Source organism: Bufo gargarizans, chromosome 6 (genome assembly GCF_014858855.1).
Source record: "Bufo gargarizans isolate SCDJY-AF-19 chromosome 6, ASM1485885v1, whole genome shotgun sequence".
Taxonomy (NCBI): Eukaryota; Metazoa; Chordata; class Amphibia; order Anura; family Bufonidae; genus Bufo; species Bufo gargarizans.
In genome coordinates, this window is record NC_058085.1 from 354,782,117 (window position 1) to 354,803,508 (window position 21,392).

Here is a 21,392-nt window from a genome sequence, read left to right on the forward strand (position 1 = left end):
GCCAATCCTATCCATCTTTTAAGTCACAATGTCAGATTTCTAGGCAAATCGGATGGTTAGTTTCGCGCCTACGTTCGAAACTTAGATGTTTTCCTCTTAAGGAGATAGGCGCGCATGCGCTAGGACTTAGAAACAATTAGAAGAAAATCGTGCCTGCGCCGCAAGTCGAAACGCGCATGCGCTAGGACTTAGAAAAAATTGGTAGCTGTGTCCGAAAACTAAAGTGTCTTCAAAATCAGAAATTAGACATGCATGCGCTAAGACTTAGAGAAATTCCATACCTGCGTCCGGAACTTAAAGAGGACCTTTCACTTGTATAAACTATGTGAACTGAGTATGCTGCCATATAGAGCGGCGCCCGGGGATCTCACTGCACTTACTATTATCCCCGGGCGCCGCTCCGTTCTCCCGTTATGCCCTCCGGTATCTCCGCTCTGTAAGTTATAGTAGGTGGTGTCTGCCCTTGTCCTGTGGGCGTCTCCTTCTCCTAGGCTGCAGCGCTGGCCAATCGCAGCGCACAGCTCACAGCCTGGGAGTTTTTTTTCTCCCAGGCTGTGAGCTGTGTGCTGCGATTGGCCAGCGCTGCAGCCTAGGAGAAGGAGACGCCCACAGGACAAGGGAAGACCCGCCTACTATAACTTAAGGAGCAAAGGTACCGGAGCCTATAACGGGAGAACGGAGCGGCGCCCGGGGATAATAGTAAGTGCAGTGAGATCCCCGGGCGCCGCTCTATATGGCAGCATACTCAGTTCACATAGTTTGTACAAGTGAAAGGTCCTCTTTAAGTGTTTTTTTTTCCAGATTCAGTGCGCATGTGCGAAAACCTTTCACTTCTGCATCCGAAACTTGAGTGTTTTCAGCTACAATGATTAAACGCGCATACATAAATTCAACCACTTCACACTTGCTTCGTCAATTTTGGCAATTTTATGTATGGAATTTTATGCAAGTTGATAAAAATTTTATCTTGTAATTTGGTAGTAATTCACTGTTTTGGTGTTCTCCTGGTTCCCCTTGTAAGGTGGTCTGCTATATCAGATGTGGGATTGCCTTGAGTGCCCCATGGGTGGGATCATCATATAGGACAGTTGGCAAGACCTGGGGCTAGTCAGTATATAGATATCGTGCTTTGAGCCGAGTGCTAAAGGTACCTAAAATTTGTGGGTCTCATATCTTCCTTTAATTAGCCATGAATGTATAGGCTATAGAATTTCTGTTAGTTTATACATCACTTGCTCGGTAAGGAGAGTTGTAAAATGGAAGCCAAAGAAGAACAAAACTCAACCAAGAGCTTATGCCCTATGATTCTACAAATCAGTAGTGGTTTCAGCAAATGAACCACCACTGAGTAAGTTATCTGAGGTGACTTACAATCATCACAAGATTTGGGGTCCCCTCCCGGCTTCTAGAACCCCACCTTATTGTCAGTGAAGAGAGCTGCACGTCCACCTAAGCTTGCCGAATGGAAATCTGAAAACCCCTGTGCTCCCAACAGAGGACCTCCACCTATAAGATATTGCTAACATATCCTTAGCTAATAAAATAAAACTAAACGGTATGTTTAAAAGAAACATTGGAATAATGATCCGGAGCTGTGCCTTTGGGCATGTGCATTTTTTTCTGTATTGCTTTTCTTTCTTGACATATGAAAATGCGTGTCGCTAAGATGAGTGCGTTTACTTAGAATCTGGACATTTATTTGAACTGTGCTTTCACAAATAATACAGAACAGCGGCCCATAGTAAGTGGAGAAAGAACATGAACACTCATTCCTCGGCGAATTGTTCAATAAATTATCAAGAAACAAGCATAGCAAAATTCCTGCTGCATAAATCTACAATTCACAACTTGGCAATGTTTACTTTTTAGATTGACAGAGTACCGCTTCCTGACAAGACCAACAAATATTCAGTGTGATACATATGCTTATATCACTCATCTGGATGAAACCTTCAGCCTGGGAAATGGGAATTTTTTGTAGCCCTCATAGCCATAGTTCAATGTGACCAGGCTGACGCTTTTTATTTTTAACGGGGCTGTACAGATGAAATACAAAATCTATAAATTTCATGGACCCCCCACTCCGCAGCCTTACCTTTTTCTAGCCAATCGGCAGCTTGATATAAATCAAGTAGAGCAATTGGAGCAATGAATGGTGGAGATTTCTGGATCCATGTGAGGTACAGGGCTGGTTCTAGTTTTGTTAGAAAGAGATTGTCATGTACTAAATAATGATTTTAATTTTTACATTAATCATGGAATAACCCCTTTAAGGGCTAAATGTAAAATTAATGTGGTGTGATGGTTTTATTTCGTGGGAATCATTGTGGGTATAATTAGGTTCTAGTCTGCAATGAGCGCTGTCCTCACCTAGAATATGTATTTTCTCTCCATTCATTACAAAGTGTCTGCTTATAAATCATGCATACTATCTTGTAATAACCGTTCCTGTAATTTATGACGAATCATTAAATATTTTAGTCGAATTTAGAAAAATGAGAAAGCTTTGCGGATAATTGCAGCCTATTTCTGAAAGGCCTAAACGGTCTCTTATAGTTTCCAGACTTCCCCTCTAATTAAGAACAACATTTTTTATTCATTTGGAAATAATTGACCCAATTAAGTAGAAAAGGAGAAAAGAAGAAAATTCTGAGTGCATGACAAAAACAGTGCTCTTCACTCATATCTATAAGAAGACAAGAAGACCCCAGGAGATGTGACCTCGGTTGGACATTACTTCTGCTATTGAATATAAAAGTTCTAGTGCCGGAGAACAAAGAAACAAAAATAAAGAATCAATAAGAAATGAAAATAACTCTTATTCCCGGTTCCAATGTGTATTTTTGGATAGAGGATACATTAAATTAAAGAGGCATACACATTGTAGAGATGCCTTTCGTATCTGCAGGTTGTGAGCATCTCTTGGTCTCTCACCTATCAGGGGGAACTTGTAACCCCAGTCAAACTAAAGCAACTTAAAACTTCTCCAATGATATCAAGAGCTTGCTTGCTGGAGAAGCCATTTTAGGGGTCACCTATTTGTTAGCAAGAATGGTTCATTCATCTAATGGGAGTCCCAAAGGCAGACCATGCACATATTTGCGAGACAGACTAGTGTGGCTAGCACAGGCAAGGTGTGGCTAAAGGCATACAGTACTTTCCAACTCTCCCAGAATTTTGGGATGTTCCTAGAAGAAGTGGACACCTCCTGGACTCCTGAAAGAGTTGGCAAATCTCCTGGGTGCAAAGGAATTCGCCATCACCTCCCAGAACAAAGCCTTCAGTTATCTGTAGTGCTGGAGATACATCATCAGACACAGCCCCAGCACCACACATAACTGAGGGTCAGACATAAAGGGAGTGTTGCTTGTGGAAAGGGTACATTTCTAGGTCTGGAAAGTTTGCAGCAGCATGCTATGTGCACTAAACATTGTGATCTTCGAAGAGCATCAGCAATAATTGGTAAGTTTGGTTGAAGGACAGTCTAATGAACATATGACCAAAACATTCAGCCTTAGGCTTCGTTCACATCACCGTTCAGCCTTTCCGTTCTCCTGCTCCGTTTAGGAGCAGGAGAATGGAAAGGACTGAAAAGGCACATAACTGACGCCAAACTGAGTCAAACGGAGCCCTTAGGACCCCATAGACTATAATGAAGTCTGTTATGTTTCCGCTCAGAAGATGATTTTTCATCGAGACAAAAGTTGTGCATGCAGGACTTTTGTCTCCGCTTAAAAATCATCTTCTGAGCGGAAACATAATGGACCCCATTATAGTCTGTGGGGTCCTAAGGGCTCAGTTTGACTCAGTTTGGCGTCAGTTATGTGCCTTTTCCGTCCTTTCTGTTCTCCTGCTCCTAAACGGAGCAGGAGAACGGAAAGGCTGAACGGTGATGTGAATAAGTTGGATTGTCTTGAGCATCAATAAATAAAAAGTACTTTACCTGTGATTGGAGAGCGCAGAGTGATTTTTACTATTTGTGGATCTGGATTGGGAGCCTGCTTTAGCTCCTCAGACTTACTGTAGACAAGAGCTATGTTCTTCTGCCCATTGGGACTAACAAAGGACCCCAGGGTTGTCCTGTGTGATCTTTCTGGGGGATAGCTGAAAGTATGCTCTAACAGCTGCAAGTGCTTTTTTACAGCAATAACGTTTATTAAAAACATAAACATCGTTTGAATATAAGTTTACAAAACATATAAGATGGTAAAAGCCTGAAGCATGCGACCGTACCCAAATTGCGGATCTGGAAAATAGATATCGCATCCATATATCTGTTCCGTAAAAAGATAGACTATAGAAAAAGTAGATAGGCTGAGCACTCACCTGATGCAAATATGACAATTAAAATCACTAAAGCAATAATTGCTAAAATAGTAATATCTAGCAAATAAGAACAGTAGATGGTAATATGGCTAAGAACAATTCAGAATGTAAATTTGGCCAGCATCATAAATAACAAAACATGCAATGAAATTACATAAAATGAAGGGTACTGTGAGGGACTCAGGATTTGGCGTGTGGAGCCCTAGAGGATAAATCTGACCGATTTGGATTCGAATATATAAAAAATCGATATGCTGAGAAACGATAATTGTTTGTCGACAAATTGCTCAGTGATTAATCGAGAGGATGTCCGGACAAAATTCATAAAATTCCATTTGATTATTTGCACAAATTCGACATATATCCCCTATATGGCATACAGTGATTATACTTTCGATTTGCCGTCTGACTAAAGCTCACAGTGGCGTCCCACGTGGCTAATGGAGTCAGATCCGGCGGTACCTGATTGCGGAGATTCAACTGGAGTAATTCAGGCAAATAAGCAGCCCCTGATGTAGATATTCTCCCGTGATCTTCCCTTCTTTATCAGGTGTAGTAAACGTAGAGATAGAATTTATCGTTTATCGTGACCCTGTGTGATTCAGGTCAGAATGTTCGCTGTATGCCGTAAAAAATCGGGGATTCAGCAGGTTGAAGATCCAAGTCCAGAATATAGGGGTCAAGACGTGTTCATCAGCTGATGTGCGGGTCTTAGAAACCAGACGCGTTTCGGGGTCTTTTCCTAGCCTCCTTCCACTGACTCCATTAGCCACGTGGGACGCCACTGTGAGCTTTAGTCAGACGGCAAATCGAAAGTATAATCACTGTATGCCAAAAAGGGGGATATGTGTTGAATTTGTGCAAATAATCGAATGGAATTTGATGAATTTTGTCCGGACATCCTCTCGATTAATCACTGAGCAATTTGTCGACAAACACTTATAGTTTCTCAGCATATCGATTTTTTATATATTCGAATCCAAATCGATCAGATTTATCCTCTAGGGCTCCACACGCCAAATCCTGAGTCCCTCACAGTACCCTTCATTTTATGTAATTTCATTGCATGTTTTGTTATTTATGATGCTGGCCAAATTTACATTCTGAATTGTTCTTAGCCATATTACCATCTACTGTTCTTATTTGCTAGATATTACTATTTTAGCAATTATTGTTTTAGTGATTTTAATTGTCATATTTGCATCAGGTTTAATAAATATTGTCACCATCATATATTTCATTTTGTCTGTATCTCTGTATGGTCCAGGTGTGAGTGCTCAGCCTATCTACTTTTTCTATATCCTTCCCTTTTTGACTGGGTGAGTCATTTGGCTTAGTAGCACCTATCCACAACTATAAATGGAGTGAGCCACCATACCTACATTTTAAAAGATAGACTATGTCTGTAAAATGAGGACCATGTACCTATTGAAGTCAATGGGTACACAAAAAATGTGCTTTGCAGACCGCTAAATGGACACGGGCGGTCCATAAGGCCTAACTTACTAAAATACATGTCAGTAATCCTAAGGCATGGTAGACCACTGAAGCAAGCAAAGAAAAGGGTACAGAAAATATTTTAGGTTAACGGAAACAGTGGAAGGCTTATCCTCTATATTAGAAAGAAAAATAGGCCAAAATAGTAAGAAAATAGAGCAATAAAAGAGGAGGACGAATGGCAGGGAGGCTGTAGTGGACCAGAACACAAAAATACAAAAAAATAAAATTTTATAAAATAATTTGGAAAAGTAAATAAGTGTGTAAGCAGCAAATAACAGAACAGACATGATTATGTATTTGTCTTTATTATATTATAATTATATAAATATATTATTACTATATTATTACTATTATTATTATGCGTTTATTAAATAAAAGTCATTAAACAATAAAAATACATTTTAATTATATCCTAAAAGCCATTATAACCTGAATGATAAATTTAACATTTAATGTTTGGAGAATAATGGAAAACACACACACAGAAAAAAAAAATTGGAAATATAATTATTTACACATTTTTTATGTACAAAAAAATTGCACATAAAAAAATATGGTCAAAAATGGTCAAAATGAGACGCTTACATGGGGTTTCTGAAACAAGTAGGTAATGTGATATATTAATAATCTAAACTATATTCACCAGTTCAATTAAAACAGCACCAAGCTGGTGGTCACCGCAGATCCTGCAGTGATGACATCACACGCATCAATCATGTGACCACTGCAACCTCAGCGGTCATGTACTTGGCTGCAGTGATTATGTGAATGATGGACACGATGTCATCAATGCAGGATCGGAGGGGACCACTGTAGAAGCAGTGGCTGACTGGGTGAGTATTAGCTATGTTTTTCCTGTATTATTTTATGTCTACTCTTATCTATATTTTTGAAAATCCCAAGAAACCCCTTTAACTCCTGATAAACTTGAATGTTGTTGAGCTCTCCATTTAGAAAGCAGAAAACGTATTCTTTCTAAAAACCTCACATTCCCAACCTGTGAATACAAAGTTCCATTTAGAGTCCTTTTGGGTATGTTATGTAAAACAGCAAGCGCACATTCTGCAAACCTAAATGACACACGGACCGTAGCTGCATAAATAATTAATCTGGAAACGCTCGGAATGAATATTTCGCTGCATGCTTGACACAAACAGTGACTCCTGCCACCTGTGCCATGCAAGACCCCGAGATGCCTGTGACTGGCATCGCCATAGACATGGATGGTAATACAGACAACCAAATGCTTTATGGACAAGCAATGTATATCATATATAGCAGTATGTGCAGATTTCATACGTCCTGGCCATTTTCAGCTTGCGGATATCACATGCAGGCAATACAGAGGCACATGGGTCGTTTCATTATTGTGTAATTAGAAAATGCATGTTTGTGCTTGGCCAGGGAGAAGGCAACATGAGAAATTGATGATTTTACATGATTTTTTAGAAAAGAGAAAGAAACCACCCAATGTGCTTTTCTAATTAGTTTTTTTCTCTCTAAGGTTCTATATAAGACTACGTATAGTTTAAAGTATATGCAAAATTGAACACATACCATTCGTACTGTAGTACTGAATTTCTTTATTGCCAAATTCTATGGGCATAGATTAATGAATTTTAAGATTTTTTTTATTTGCTGTATTTATTTTTTTAATTTTTCCAAGCTCAGAGCTTCTGGTGTCCCTGTGTATGTTGGTGCTCAGCATGCACACAGCCACACTGGGGTATCAGAATGTCGGAGCACAGTTGTTTCAGCCTCACATGGAGGTGAGCACGCTCCAAATTTGTAGCTTTCCCGCTCCATATGCAGCAGGTGCCGGCATTGTAATACAGCAGATGTCCAGCTACAATAACGGGGAATGGCAATCAGGCTGAACCCCGTCATTTAACTCCTCAGATGCCACAATCAACACCGATCGCGGCATCTGTGAGGTTAGGCAGAGGGATGCTGCACCCTCTGCCTTCCGATTGGAGCCCTAGTGAAATCACAGGGCTCCGATCGGTTACCATGATAGTCTGGGGCCTGCTGAGACTTCCCAGGGCTGTTATAGTGATCTGTTTGCTGAGCTATGCACGTGACACAGCTCAGCAGGGAGGGTGTTAGAATCCCATTCACCCTCATAGAGCTTTATTATGGTAAATAGGATAAGATCCCATGTACTACATTAGCTCCCTAAAAAACACCAAAATATTAAAAGTTTAAATTACCCCCCTTTCCCAATTTCACATATAAATATAAACTATTAAAATATATTTTAAAAATTCATGAGCGGTGAGCGTCATAACAGAAAAAAAAAGTAAAACACTCAATTTGCCTTTTTTTTTATCACCTTGTCCCCCCCAAAAAATTGAATGACAGTGATCAAAAAGTCGTACTTATCACAAAAATGGTACCAATAAAAACTATAATATTTTCCACAAAAAACAAGCCCTCGAAATATAAAAAGGTTATAGTTGTCAGAAAACGGCAATGCAAAGAACATTTAAAAAATTTTTCCAAGGTTTTTTTTTTTTTTTTAAACAAGCAAGTTAGGTATTGCCGTAATTGAATTTAGCTGCAGAATAAGGATGCCATGTCAATTTTAGCGGAAAGGGAACGCTGTGATGTCAAAATCCCAAAAACCTGGGTTGTTTTTTTTCCCAATTTTTACCCCGCAAAGACTTTTTTTTCCAATTTTCTATTACAAAACATGGTAAATTAATTAATTAAAAATACATCTTGTGCCGCTAAAAATAAGCCATAAGCCATAATGTGAATGGAAAAATAAAAAAGTTATGGCTATTGGAACGTGAGAAGGATAAATCAAAAATGTAAAAATCATATGGGGTTCATCAAGCATTAATTCTTCCAATAAGGTGGTTCAAATGACAACTTTCACTATGAAGTCATTCCTATCCGTTTTCTTAACCATTTCACATCAGGGCCATTTCCCCTTTCCTGACAGAGTCTAATTTTGCAAATCTGACATGTGTCACGTTATGTGGTAATAACTTTGGAATGCTTTTACTTATCCAAGCCATTCTGAGATTGTTTTCTCGTGACACATTGTACTTTATGACAGTGGTAAATTTGAGTCGATGAATTTTACCTTTATTTATAAAATAATCCCAAATTTACCCAAAATGTTGAAAAATTTGCAATTTTCTAAATTTCTTTTTTTTTGCTTTTTAAACAGAAAGTGATACCTTATAAAATATTTATTACTTAACATTCCCCATATGTCTTCTTTATGTTGACATAATTTTGGAAATATTCATTTTTTTTTTTAGGACATTAGAAGGCTTAGAATTGTAGAAGCAATTCTTAAAATTTTTCAGAAATTTCCAAAACCCACTTTTTAAGGACTAGTTCAAATCACTTTGTGGGGCTTACATAGTGGAAACCCCCCATAAATGACCCCATTGTAGAAACTACACCCCTCAAGTTACTCAAAACTGATTTTACAAAAGTTTTTAACCATTTCGGTGTTCCACAAAAATTTAATGAAAATGGAGATGACATTTCTAACTTTCACTTTTTTGGCAGATTTTCAATTTGAATTCATTTTTTTCTTTAACACATTGAGGGTTAACAGCCAAACAAAACTCAATATTTATTACTCTGATTCTGTGGTTTACAGAAACACCCCACATGTGGTCATAAACTGATGTAAGGGCACAGGGCAGGGTGCAGAAGAAAAGGAGCGCAGTATGGTTTTTGGAAGGCAGATTTGCCTGAACTGGTTTTTAGATTTTTTTGATCATTCATTATTTTACTTTATGGGGCAAGGTGACCAAAAAATTGGTTGTTTTAGCAGTTTTTATTTATTTATTTTTACAGTGTTCACCTGGGGGGTTTAGATAATTTGACATTTTTATAGAGCAGATCCTTACGGATGTGGCATTACCTAATATGTATACTTTTTCTTATATATTTAAGTTTTACACAATGATAGCATTTTTGAAACCAAAAAATGATGTTTAATGTCTCCATAGTCTGAGTGCCCAAGCTTTTTAATTTTTTTACCGATTGTCTTAGTTAGGATCTCATTTTTTGCAGGATGAGGTGACGGTTTGATTGCTACTATTTTGGAGGGCATACACCTTTTTGAATTGCTTAGTGTTGCAGTTTGTGATGTTAGGTGACAAAAGATTTGTCAAAAGATTTTTTTGGCACTGTTTTTTTTTTTTATGGATGCGGAGATACCTAATATGTCAACCTTTATTTATTTATTTCACTTTAACACAATAATAGCATTTTTGAAACAAAAAAATTATGTTTTAATGTCTCCATGTTCTGAGACCTATATTTTTTTTATTTTTTTTGCGATTTTCTAATGATGGGGCTCATTTTTTGGGGGATGAGGTGACGTTTTTTTGTTACCATTTTGTGGGACATACGTCTTTTTGATCACTTGGAGTTGCACTTTTTGTGATGTAAAGTGACAAAAATGGCTTTTATTGACACAGTTTTTATTTTTTTATGGTGTTTATCGGACGGGGTGGATCATGTGATATATTTATAGAGCCGATTGTTATGGACGCGGCAATACCAAATATTTCTATTTTATTTATTTTTTCCATTTTTAACATTTTTTTTATAACTTAATTGGGGAATCATTTTTTTACATGTGAAAACTTTTTTCCTTTTTTTTAAACACTTTATTTATTTATTTATTTATTTACACTTTGCGTCCCCCATAAGGTCATACAAGACCTCTGGGGGACATTTACCTTCACTTATTTTTTCTCCACCATTGATTTCTCCTGTGACATAGTAGCCCCAGTTACAAGGAAAATACATCCCCCACAGAGGCTGTACAGCAGAATACTGCGCTGTACAGCCTCAGTGCAGCGCTGATTGAGGTCTGTTGAAGACCCGACAGCTCCTGCACTCTCCTGGCCCCGGCGGTCACATGACCACCGGGCCAGAACAGGAACTGTCCATGCCTTCTCTCTGGGGTGGCTTGCTGTCACTGACAGTGGGTCCTCGCTCAGCAGCTACAAGAATAGCGTGCAGCTGCCATATCTGAATGGACGTTCCAGAACATCCATTCAGAGATATACATCCACCCATAGGACGTTTATATCCTATGGGCGAATGTGAGTTGGTTAAAATATGTCCTTGTACAGAACCTCAAATCTCTTTCAAGATCAACTTCTTTGATCTCCACCTCACTAATTTCCCAAGATAACAAAACATTCCAATCATTCTAGTTCAACTTCCCAGGAATTTTTGCCAGACCTTCTTGACTGTACCCCCATAAAAGAATGCATTTGTTGATATGTCACCACCAATCTATCATTTCCTTCGGCCAATCACCATATTTAACCTTTGCTCATCCCAAAACACTCTAATCAGGTTAGTAAAACTGGGGTGAATTTAGCTCACATCACTGTTCCACTCATTCTAGAGGAAGAAATCACCCTCTCATTGTTAATAGTTATGTATCTAGGCGAAAAGAATCCAATCCAGAATGAGGTCTCCCTGGGATCTTTACATTAGAGTCCTTGTTGAGAAAGAATGATTGTATAGAAGAAGGCAGATAGTTCCTCTGTTTTCTATGTTATACGTACACCCCCGAAGAGTCCTTTAATGCTGTAGTATTTGCTTTGCTTACATTTGGAAGAAAGAATTCATGTATTCTCCTAAATTATCAGTCAGAGAACGTATTCCAGACACAATGGGGGAAATAGATTAAGAGGAGAATATTTTAAGTCAATTTTGGTTTACTTTGCTAAAAATTTACTAAATGCTGCATGTTATTTGATAAATATTGTTCATCTTTATATCTATGGGTCCATTCACATAGTTTTTTGGTGCTGGTTATGGTGCATTTTCCTTTTATTCTTGCTTTTTATTACACCCAAAAAAAAAAAAAAAATTCATGCCAAAACTCTGCTAAATAAATCCTTCACCTTAAAGAGCAGCTTTTAAAATCAGTGTGGATTCCAACTGATTTTAAAAGCTTGTTTTCAAAATCTGTCATGTGATAAAATCCTATCATTTTTGTCTCTAAATGCTACTCCAGTTTTTTACGCCACTTGCTGTCACGGAAGGTGAGGGAAGGGAAGCAAATCAAACACAACTAAATTAAACAAAACAGCAGACTAGGCCCCACAGCTAAGGAACAGGGAAAGGTCACCTCCTGACAATCCCCAAGCCTTTCCCTGACTGCTACCAACATGAACAAAGGTAGAAGTGATGGTAGAAGTGTTCATGCACTCGAACCTAAGCCCTGCTGCAACTGACACAAACCCTCAGCTAGGGAGCAGCCGAAAAGACAACCGGTTCCTTGCACAAGATGAAGGAACCAACGTCTACCTAAGGCCTAGCCAGTACAAACAACAGAAGGGGAGGAAGGAGGACTTAACTGAAGATGAACTGGGAGCAGGAGATCCACCAAACACCAACAGAGAACTTCAGGAGAAACTATAAACCTCAAGGGCTATAGTGAGAGGCAGGAATAAATAGCATCACTAACAAACTAATAAGCAGAACCTGTGAGGGGATGGGATCCTGCCCAAAGCCACAACAAAGCAATCTGTCAGATTCACACGCAGCAAGTCTGACAGATCTTCTCAGATCACTTACAGGGCAGGGCGTGACACCTGCCTACAGGAGTGACAATGCAACTTTTTTAGGAAAAAAGATAAATCTGGAGTGAAACTAGCTAACATAGCTAACGATGTCCACTTTACCACTCACTTTTCAAACCCCAAAATATTGCAATCTTTCACACAGCTGTGAAGCCAGAATTCTGGAAAACAATTGGTCTTGGTTTTACATAAATGCAGCTGTGCCAAACCTTATATACTGGGACATTCCTCTGTTATTACATACAGTATATATATATATATATATATATACTGTAGTACTGCTTTTCAGCTGACGCTTAATAAGCATATGACTCAACAATCTATGCAGAAAGGATAAGAAATGCATTTACTCGGCTAACCGCTTTCTTTTGTACTTTTACAGAATTCTCAGCAATAACAAGATATCGCTTGTACAGAATAGATCTTTTCTTGGATTAAACTCCCTTGAGAAATTGTGAGTACGAATTTTATTCTGAACATTTGTAAGAGTTGAAAAGTTTCTACAATTGAAGTGGGTGCTTGGGTCAGAGCTTTGGATGCATTTCACTTGTCAGTGTTTCTGACTTACAGATCAAAAAAAGCACCATGAACCAGAAAGTCCATGAAAAGAAAATACATGTCCATAAGTAAATAACGTAGAAGAAGGCAATTTTTTTTTTTTAAAGGCCGACTCCACATAGTGAAAGGAATAGAAGAATCTGACATACAATCCGTCACTGTAATTCTCTGTGGCTCTTTAATGTCCTTATCTTTTCTCAGTTTGAGCATTTATTCAGGAAGTACTTATTGGTTGAAGCAAAGCAGATAAATTGCTAGATGCACCCATGTTTTCTAAAGGAGTTTAGTTCTGTTAATGTTAAACTATCACATGTTTTTCTATTTATGGATGTCTTTACAAGCCATTGCTGATTGTCATAACCCAAATGGAATGGCAGATAAAGGCAGATAAATGAATCAAACAAGAAATCAGGTCTAAAATATTGTGCGGGATGCTGAAGAATACTTTTTGGAATAGTTGGAAGGGGATCTTTGTGTTCATATGCAGCCTAATGAGAATGATGAATAAGAAGAGGACACAGGGACAAGTGCAACCTCAGTCTTCAGGCCTGTAACTGCAAACCCTCACTTCAGCTGTCGGATAGCTACCATATGGTACAATGGTGCAGTGCTTTTCAGGACCATTTTATGCCATTGTGTCTTAAATGGGTTATCCCTCTAAAGATGATTTCACACTTGCATTGTTAATTCCGGTATTGAGATCCGGCAGAGGATCTCAATACTGGAATTAAACAGATCCGTGTTGATTTTGCACATCAGGATGCATCAGTTCCGTTAAGATGCGGTTGTGTGAAATCAAAATGGAAAAAAAACTGATCAATCCCTAAATACATTGAAAGTCAATGGATAACAGATCAGTTTTTTTTAGGCTCCTAAAAAAACGGATCTGTCACCATCGACTTACACTGTTTTCAGTGCCGGATCCGTATTTGTCTGTTTTTATGACCGGACACAAAACCGCAGCTTGCACAAAACGGAATGCTTCCGGAACGGAAGACATCCTGATGCATCCTGAACGGATCTCTTTCCATTTAGAATGCATGAGGATTAAACGGAAACTTTTTTCTTCCGGTATTGAGATCCTCTGGCGGATCTCAATAGCGGGAAAACAACAACGCAAGTGTGAAAGTAGCCTAACATCATTAAACTCCTTTCCAAAGGATAAAGGATAAGTATCTGATTGCTGGGGCTTGAACCAGTGGGACCCACATGAAAACAGTGGTTGGAATCCCCTATGAGAAGGACATGGTGGTGCACATGTGTGACCACTGCTCTGTTCACTTCTATGAGACTGCCAAGTACAGTACTCGGCACTATCTCCAGCAGTCCCACAGAAGTTCATACATGCACACCACCACTACCTTCTCATAATGGATGCCAGGACCTTTATTTTTGTGATTGCTGGGGCTCCCAGTAGTTGGACATCTAGCAATCAGTTAGAATAGCTCTTTAATAAACTGGGGTAATATCTTACAACTCTTCATCTGTAGCAAAACTGCAACTCCGATAATGCTGGACGTTGTAGTTTTGCAACAGCTGGGGAGACAAAGGCTGAAGACCAGGGCTTTAGTTTGGGCTTATTATGATCATTACACTTTTCTGATGTGCACTGAAAGCCATGACTTTGCTAGTTAATAACATGCATTGTGAGGTCCTGCAGACACATTTTCTGACCTTCGAGCAGTAGACAAGTCTAAATTACTCCTCCTCAGTCTCTGTGCAATGTGCTGTTATACTGTAACTGCTCAGTTGCTCCTTTGTTTTGTTTTTTTTCAAATATATATTTATTGAAAGATCTGTAAAGATTTTAACAATATGTTTATACATAGTTTCTGAATATTAACTTTACAAAATTAAATCCACACAGTGTACAAACAATTTGTTTCCGATTTTTCATATTAACAAACATAAATCCGTTCCTTCCCACACTATCCCAACCAAACTGAGACTGTTGATCTGATATGCCTACTTTATTCCAATTTAGAAGAACCATAGGCTCACTTCATGCTTCTTAGTTTTCTCCATATCTCCCTGATATCCTAGATTTCCAGTTTATCCAATTTCCCTCCTATTTGGGCCTCCAGATACCAGTTTGTTTGTGTGAAGGGAGACATCAGCTCCTGAATTTCTGTGTCTGTTCGTGATGTTTCAATAAACTTTCTCCATTTATTGACAAATTTGCCTATGGACTTTTCTTTGTACCTCTCCATCTCCAATCTTTCCATGAGAAGGATATGTTTCAGGATACCCAGCGCCTCCTCCCATAAGGGAGTCTCACTTTGAAGCCAATGTCTTAAAATCTCTTTCTTGACTGACATGAGTAGTGTATGAACCCCATTTACCCTCTGCTCCCGCCTGATCTACACGGATAAATTGGAAAATACATTGTTGCGGGTTGAGAGCTACATCTACCCCCCAAACTGCTTTGATGTAGTCCCTAGCTTGGGACCATAATGAGGTTAAGTTAGAGCAGTTCCACAGACCATGTAGTAGGTTGAGCATTTAGGACACTGTCTCAAATAATGGGTCAGAGCTTTCCTATAAGATAGGTCAAAAGCATTAGTAGCTTTGTGTAGTATTCTCAGTTGGGTCTCCCGCCATTGCTCATTGTATATTGCCTTTCTTATTAGTTCAAAACCATCCCTAATCTGTTTAGACAGGTTCGGGACACCTAGCTCTTTTTCCCATGCAGAGTAGGCCCTTTTAACTAGACCTATGGTTTGTGTACTATGTAGTCTGCGGTACATTTCTGACAAGGGAAGCATGGAGTCATTCTTGCCTATTAGTGCGTCAAATCAAGTCAGTCTGTCCGACTCTCCCAACTTCTCGGACTAGGCTTTACAGTAAGAACGTATCTGTTGGAACCAAAAAAAATGAGGGGTGGGTAGATTGCATTTGGCCCTGCATTCCTCCCAGATGAGCAATTTCTGGTTTGTTTTGTCTAAGATGTCTGTAATGTTGTTACGCCTTTTTGTTTCCAATCTCTATACATTTTATTTTCTCTCCCTTGGGGAAAAGCTGGTAGTGTCCATAATCAGTAGTCTGTAGATCTTACATACTGCTTTCCATGCCATGATGGTGTCCCTTAGTAGTTCTGATTGTTTGATTCGGGGTGGGATATCCTTGAGCCTTGTGTGTAGTATTGTTGATGGATCCAATGGGCTAGCCAGTTCCTGTTGTACGCCACCGGCTGTGAAATATGTGGTTCTTAGCATGTCTGATTAGGGCTGCCAAATTGTAATGTCTTACTTACATCCCTCAATAATGGGATGGTTTGTAGGGGATATCGAAGCCTGGAGAAGCTTGTCATTTTTAACGGATGCGCTCTCCCGTGCAGGGATAAAGGTAGTTCTCTCCATTTGTCTAGTTCCCCTGTGATTTTCGGGATCAGAGGTGGGTAATTTAGCGAGTAGAGGGAAGTTGGAGATTGTCCTATCTTAATTCCCAGATAGGTGATGTAATCTTGTCTTATTTCCATTCTGTGTTTCTGCTTTATTCCTGTTTTTGTATGGTGAAAGAATAAGATTTGACTTTTGGAAATATTTATTTTATATCCAGTAACCTCCATAATAAAGGAGGGAATCGAAGATATGTGTCAAGTGTTTTTCTGGGGATTGGGAAAAAATTTAAAGGTCATCTGCAAAGCAGGCAAATTTTATTTCCTGACTACCCACTTTGATCCCATCAAATAGAGTAGTTTGTAACAGAAATTGGGCCAAAGGTTCTAGGGCTATGTAAAATAAGAGAGGGGATAATGGACACCCTTGTCTTGTACCCTTCTTTAACGCTATCCTGGTTGATAGGAAGCCCGGAATATAAACCTTTGCAAAGGGATCATCATATATCGCCCTTTGTGACTGCTGAGCGGCCTTTCATAAAACCCACCTGATGATTCCCTATCAGGTCAGGCATTTTTGCAGGCAGTCTATTGGCTAGGATTTTTGACAGTATTTTTATGTCTTGGTTAATAAGCAAAATTATAAAAGATAAATCTGGACCCGGAGCTTTCCCGTCTGAGACTTTTCATGGTGGCCTTTACTTCCTTTTCTCCTATCTCCCTAGTTAGAGATTGTAACGATTCAGTTGAAAGAGATGGTAGTTTGACTTTACTCAAAAGGTCTTTAGCCCTCTCTCTGTCATAGGGATCTTGGGTATATAAGGATCTATCTATCTATCTAAAGTAATCTCCCAAAATTTCTATAATTTCCTTGGGTTGAGTGTGAAGGGTGCCCTTATCGTCTTTTAGGGGTTGAAATTGAGGTTGTTTATAGTATGGTCTGGCTAAATTTGCTAGCAGCTTGTCCGCCTTGTTACCGTGTCTAAATAAATCTGCCCTTTTGGGTTCCCCATACCACTTTGCTTTACTTTCTAGATAGTAGTCAAAATATTTTGGGATTATGGTTGTAAGATTAATTCTCGTATGCAAACTCCCACCACCACCCTCGCATTCTGTCTAGAAAATCCTCATCTTTAAGCAGATGATGTGGCATCCTCAATATGTAATCTGTTCCTTTTGGGCCCACCTCCCTCTTCTTTATTATGACCAGGGCATGGTCTGATATAACCAAATCAGATATTAGTATATTTTGGACTTTTGGTAAAAGGTCAGTGAATGCTAAGAAATAATCCAATCTCGACCACGAGGATTGGGCATGAGAGAAATGCGAGTATTCTCTCCCTGCTGGATTGTGGTGCCTCCATACGTCCGGCAGGCTTGTTGAGTTTAAGAATGGTGTGAGAGTATGGGATCCTTTTTGGGTTAAGACGTTGTTTGGGGTTTTGTTGGCGTCTGTCCTCCCTGTCGTCGTGTACCCGGTTACAATCCCCTGCCATCAGTAGAGGACTTCCCCCTTCCTGAAGTATGGTCATCTCTAGATTGCAGTAAAAGCCAAATTGAGCTGTGTTAGGCGAGTAGATGTTATAAATAGTGATGGGCCCAGACGATGTATCCAGCACTAATTTCATCAGTCTTTCCTCCTTATCTGATGTAGTGGATTTCACATCGCAATGTAAATGTTAATGTAGGAGAATAATTACCCCAGCTTTTTTCCCTTGCGAGGGAGACCCAAAGACCTGCCCACCCAAAGTTTACGGAGCCTCCAAAAATCTTGCTCTTCTGGAGGAGAGCCACATCGATTTTGTGCTTCTGTAGATGTCTGAAAATATTCAGGTGTTTATGTTGGGAACGCAAGCCCTTCACATTCCATGTAGCAATTCTCATCATGGTTTTATCATATGGCTCTCTCCAGGAGACACTCCCCAAACACTAAGGCATATCCTTTCTGAATCACTTAAACAAAGCGTCATTTCCAGATGGAATAAAGACAGCATTTTGTCCCCTCCCCCTTCCCAAATTCCCTTTAATTAAACCAAAATTCCAACATATTAAACATAACTGAAGTTTACAGTCTCTATGCTTTACTTTTTTTGCACATCGATGAGTAGAATTATCCGCACTCACCATCATACTAGCGCTCTCGAAAAAAGAACAGAAACTAAACCTTTTGCTCCGTTACCTCCTTCGCCCTATAATTATGAACAATTAATGTAGGCAAAATTTCCACATTTCAGACCCCTTCTGACTCTCTGCTCCCCTCAGTTTTTTTTTTCTTTCTTCCCCCTCCAGCTACAGTATGTTAGGTTCCCCAGCAGCCAGTATCAGAAATAGGACTTAACAAGGTTAATAGATATTTAGCCTCTAAACATCTCATGTGGACCTTCTACAGGGAGTGCAGAATTATTAGGCAAGTTGTATTTTTGAGGATTAATTTTATTATTGAACAACAACCATGTTCTCAATGAACCCAAAAAACTCATTAATATCAAAGCTGAATATTTTTGGAAGTAGTTTTTAGTTTGTTTTTAGTTTTAGCTATTTTAGGGGGATATCTGTGTGTGCAGGTGACTATTACTGTACATAATTATTAGGCAACTTAACAAAAAACAAATATATACCCATTTCAATTATTTATTTTTACCAGTGAAACCAATATAACATCTCAACATTCACAAATATACATTTCTGACATTCAAAAACAAAACTAAAACAAATCAGTGACCAATATAGCCACCTTTCTTTGCAAGGACACTCAAAAGCCTGCCATCCATGGATTCTGTCAGTGTTTTGATCTGTTCACCATCAACATTGCGTGCAGCAGCAACCACAGCCTCCCAGACACTGTTCAGAGAGGTGTACTGTTTTCCCCCCTTGTAAATCTCACATTTGATGATGGACCACAGGTTCTCAATGGGGTTCAGATCAGGTGAACAAGGAGGCCATGTCATTAGATTTTCCTTTTTTTATACCCTTTTCTGCCAGCCACGTTGTGGAGTACTTGGACGCGTGTGATGGAGCATTGTCCTGCATGAAAATCATGTTTTTCTTACCTTGCAGACTTCTTCCTGTACCACTGCTTGAAGAAGGTGTCTTCCAGAAACTGGCAGTAGGACTGGGAGTTGAGCTTGACTCCATCCTCAACCCAAAAAGGCCCCACAAGCTCATCTTTGATGATACCAGCCCAAACCAGTACTCCACCTCCACCTTGCTGGCGTCTGAGTCGGACTGGAGCTCTCTGCCCTTTACCAATCCAGCCATCTGGCCCATCAAGACTCACTCTCATTTCATCAGTCCATAAAACCTTAGAAAAATCAGTCTTGAGATATTTCTTGGCCCAGTCTTGACGTTTCAGCTTGTGTGTCTTGTTCAGTGGTGGTCGTCTTTCAGCCTTTCTTACCTTGGCCATGTCTCTGAGTATTGCACACCTTGTGCTTTTGGGCACTCCAGTGATGTTGCAGCTCTGAAATATGGCCAAACTGGTGGCAAGTGGCATCTTGGCAGCTGCACGCTTGACTTTTCTCAGTTCATGGGCAGTTATTTTGCGCCTTGGTTTTTCCACACGCTTCTTGCGACCCTGTTGACTATTTTGAATGAAACGCTTGATTGTTCGATGATCACGCTTCAGAAGCTTTGCAATTTTAAGAGTGCTGCATCCCTCTGCAAGATATCTCACTATTTTTGACTTTTCTGAGCCTGTCAAGTCCTTCTTCTGACCCATTTTGCCAAAGGAAAGGAAGTTGCCTAATAATTATGCACACCTGATATAGGGTGTGTTGATGTCATTAGACCACACCCCTTCTCATTACAGAGATGCACATCACCTAATATGCTTAATTGGTAGTAGGCTTTCGAGCCTATACAGCTTGGAGTAAGACAACATGCATAAAGAGGATGATGTGGTCAAAATACTCATTTGCCTAATAATTCTGCACGTAGTGTAGACTCGAATGTTCATTCAGTCCTACTCCGATCCGTGTTCCGAGGGTTGTGGAATCATCGCTCTGTCTAGGTTGGTGTGGGGTTTAGGAGATCCACAACTTCCCGCCGTCTTGCCACGTCTGCTTCTCCCAGAAGAGAAGTCCCTTCTTGTCGGAGAAACTTGCGAAGATCGTTGTCTAAGTCCAGTGCCTCCAATGCTTCTTTGGGGGTGAGGAAAGTCTCGAGAGACCCATCCAGATGGAAGACTTGAAGCGTGGCAGGGTATATCAGGGCAAACCATGTCTTTTTCTGAACAAGGAGTAGCAAATGGTCAAGAATGCTCTCCTACGCCGTGTGACTTCAGCTAAATAATCGCTAAATGGAAGCAGCTTTTTATTTCTCACCATCAGTGGTTGTGTATTCTTTCTGTACTTGTTCATAATAGCTTCTTTTGCTGCGTAATTCAAGTACTTCACTATGACTGATCGTGGTCTGGAGGAGCCCGTATTTTCATTCTGTTGGGCTAGCGGCCCCAGCCTGTGTGCTTTCTCAACTGTGAATTTACCTTGCAACCCTAGTGCCTGCGGTATATCTTGGGCACATAGTTGGGCCAGTTGGTTAGGCAAAATTGATTCTGGCAGGCCCACATTCTTAAATTGCTCCGTCTGAAGCGATTCTCTAGGTCGTCGACCTTATCTCTCAGAGATTGATTAGTGTGCAGTACCTCTTTAATTTGTAAGTGAGCCTTCCCCAATTCTTCCTCTACAATGTCAAGTCTCTGCTCCAGTTCAGTTATCTGTGTAGCATGCTGGTGCACTTCAGATTGGAGTTGCTGCAAAGCAGAGGAGACCGTTGCTTCCAGTGTAGCTTTTATATCCGGTGCCAGCAGCTTTGCCACCTCTGTTGCCATGTTTTTGCAGGAGATCGGTAGCATCTGGTCAGGGGACAAGAAGCCATCGTCCTCTTTCTGGTCGGCTGCATCCGACTCCGTTTGTCGCTGAGGGGGTTGTGAGGCAGACCTTGTAAGTCGTCCGGCTCTGTCAGGAGTGGTCGCCATCTTGCCTCGATGTCTCCTGTCTACTCGCTGTGAGGGCGCGGGGATCGCTGTGTTGGAGCCGCACCGCAAGAGGAACTTTTCCATGCGGAGCTCCCCAGGCAGTTGAGGTGAGTTA

The 21,392-nt window shown here is 39.9% G+C and overlaps 1 protein-coding gene across 1 annotated transcript in view; it reads left to right on the forward strand.

Moving 5' to 3' along the window:
- Positions 1-21,392, forward strand: part of ADGRA1 (adhesion G protein-coupled receptor A1) — a 961,549-nt gene that overhangs the window by 26,019 nt on the left and 914,138 nt on the right. The window contains exon 2 of the mRNA XM_044298088.1: positions 12,790-12,861. Coding sequence (XP_044154023.1) covers positions 12,790-12,861 — 72 coding nt within the window. The remainder of the gene's footprint in view (positions 1-12,789; positions 12,862-21,392) is intronic.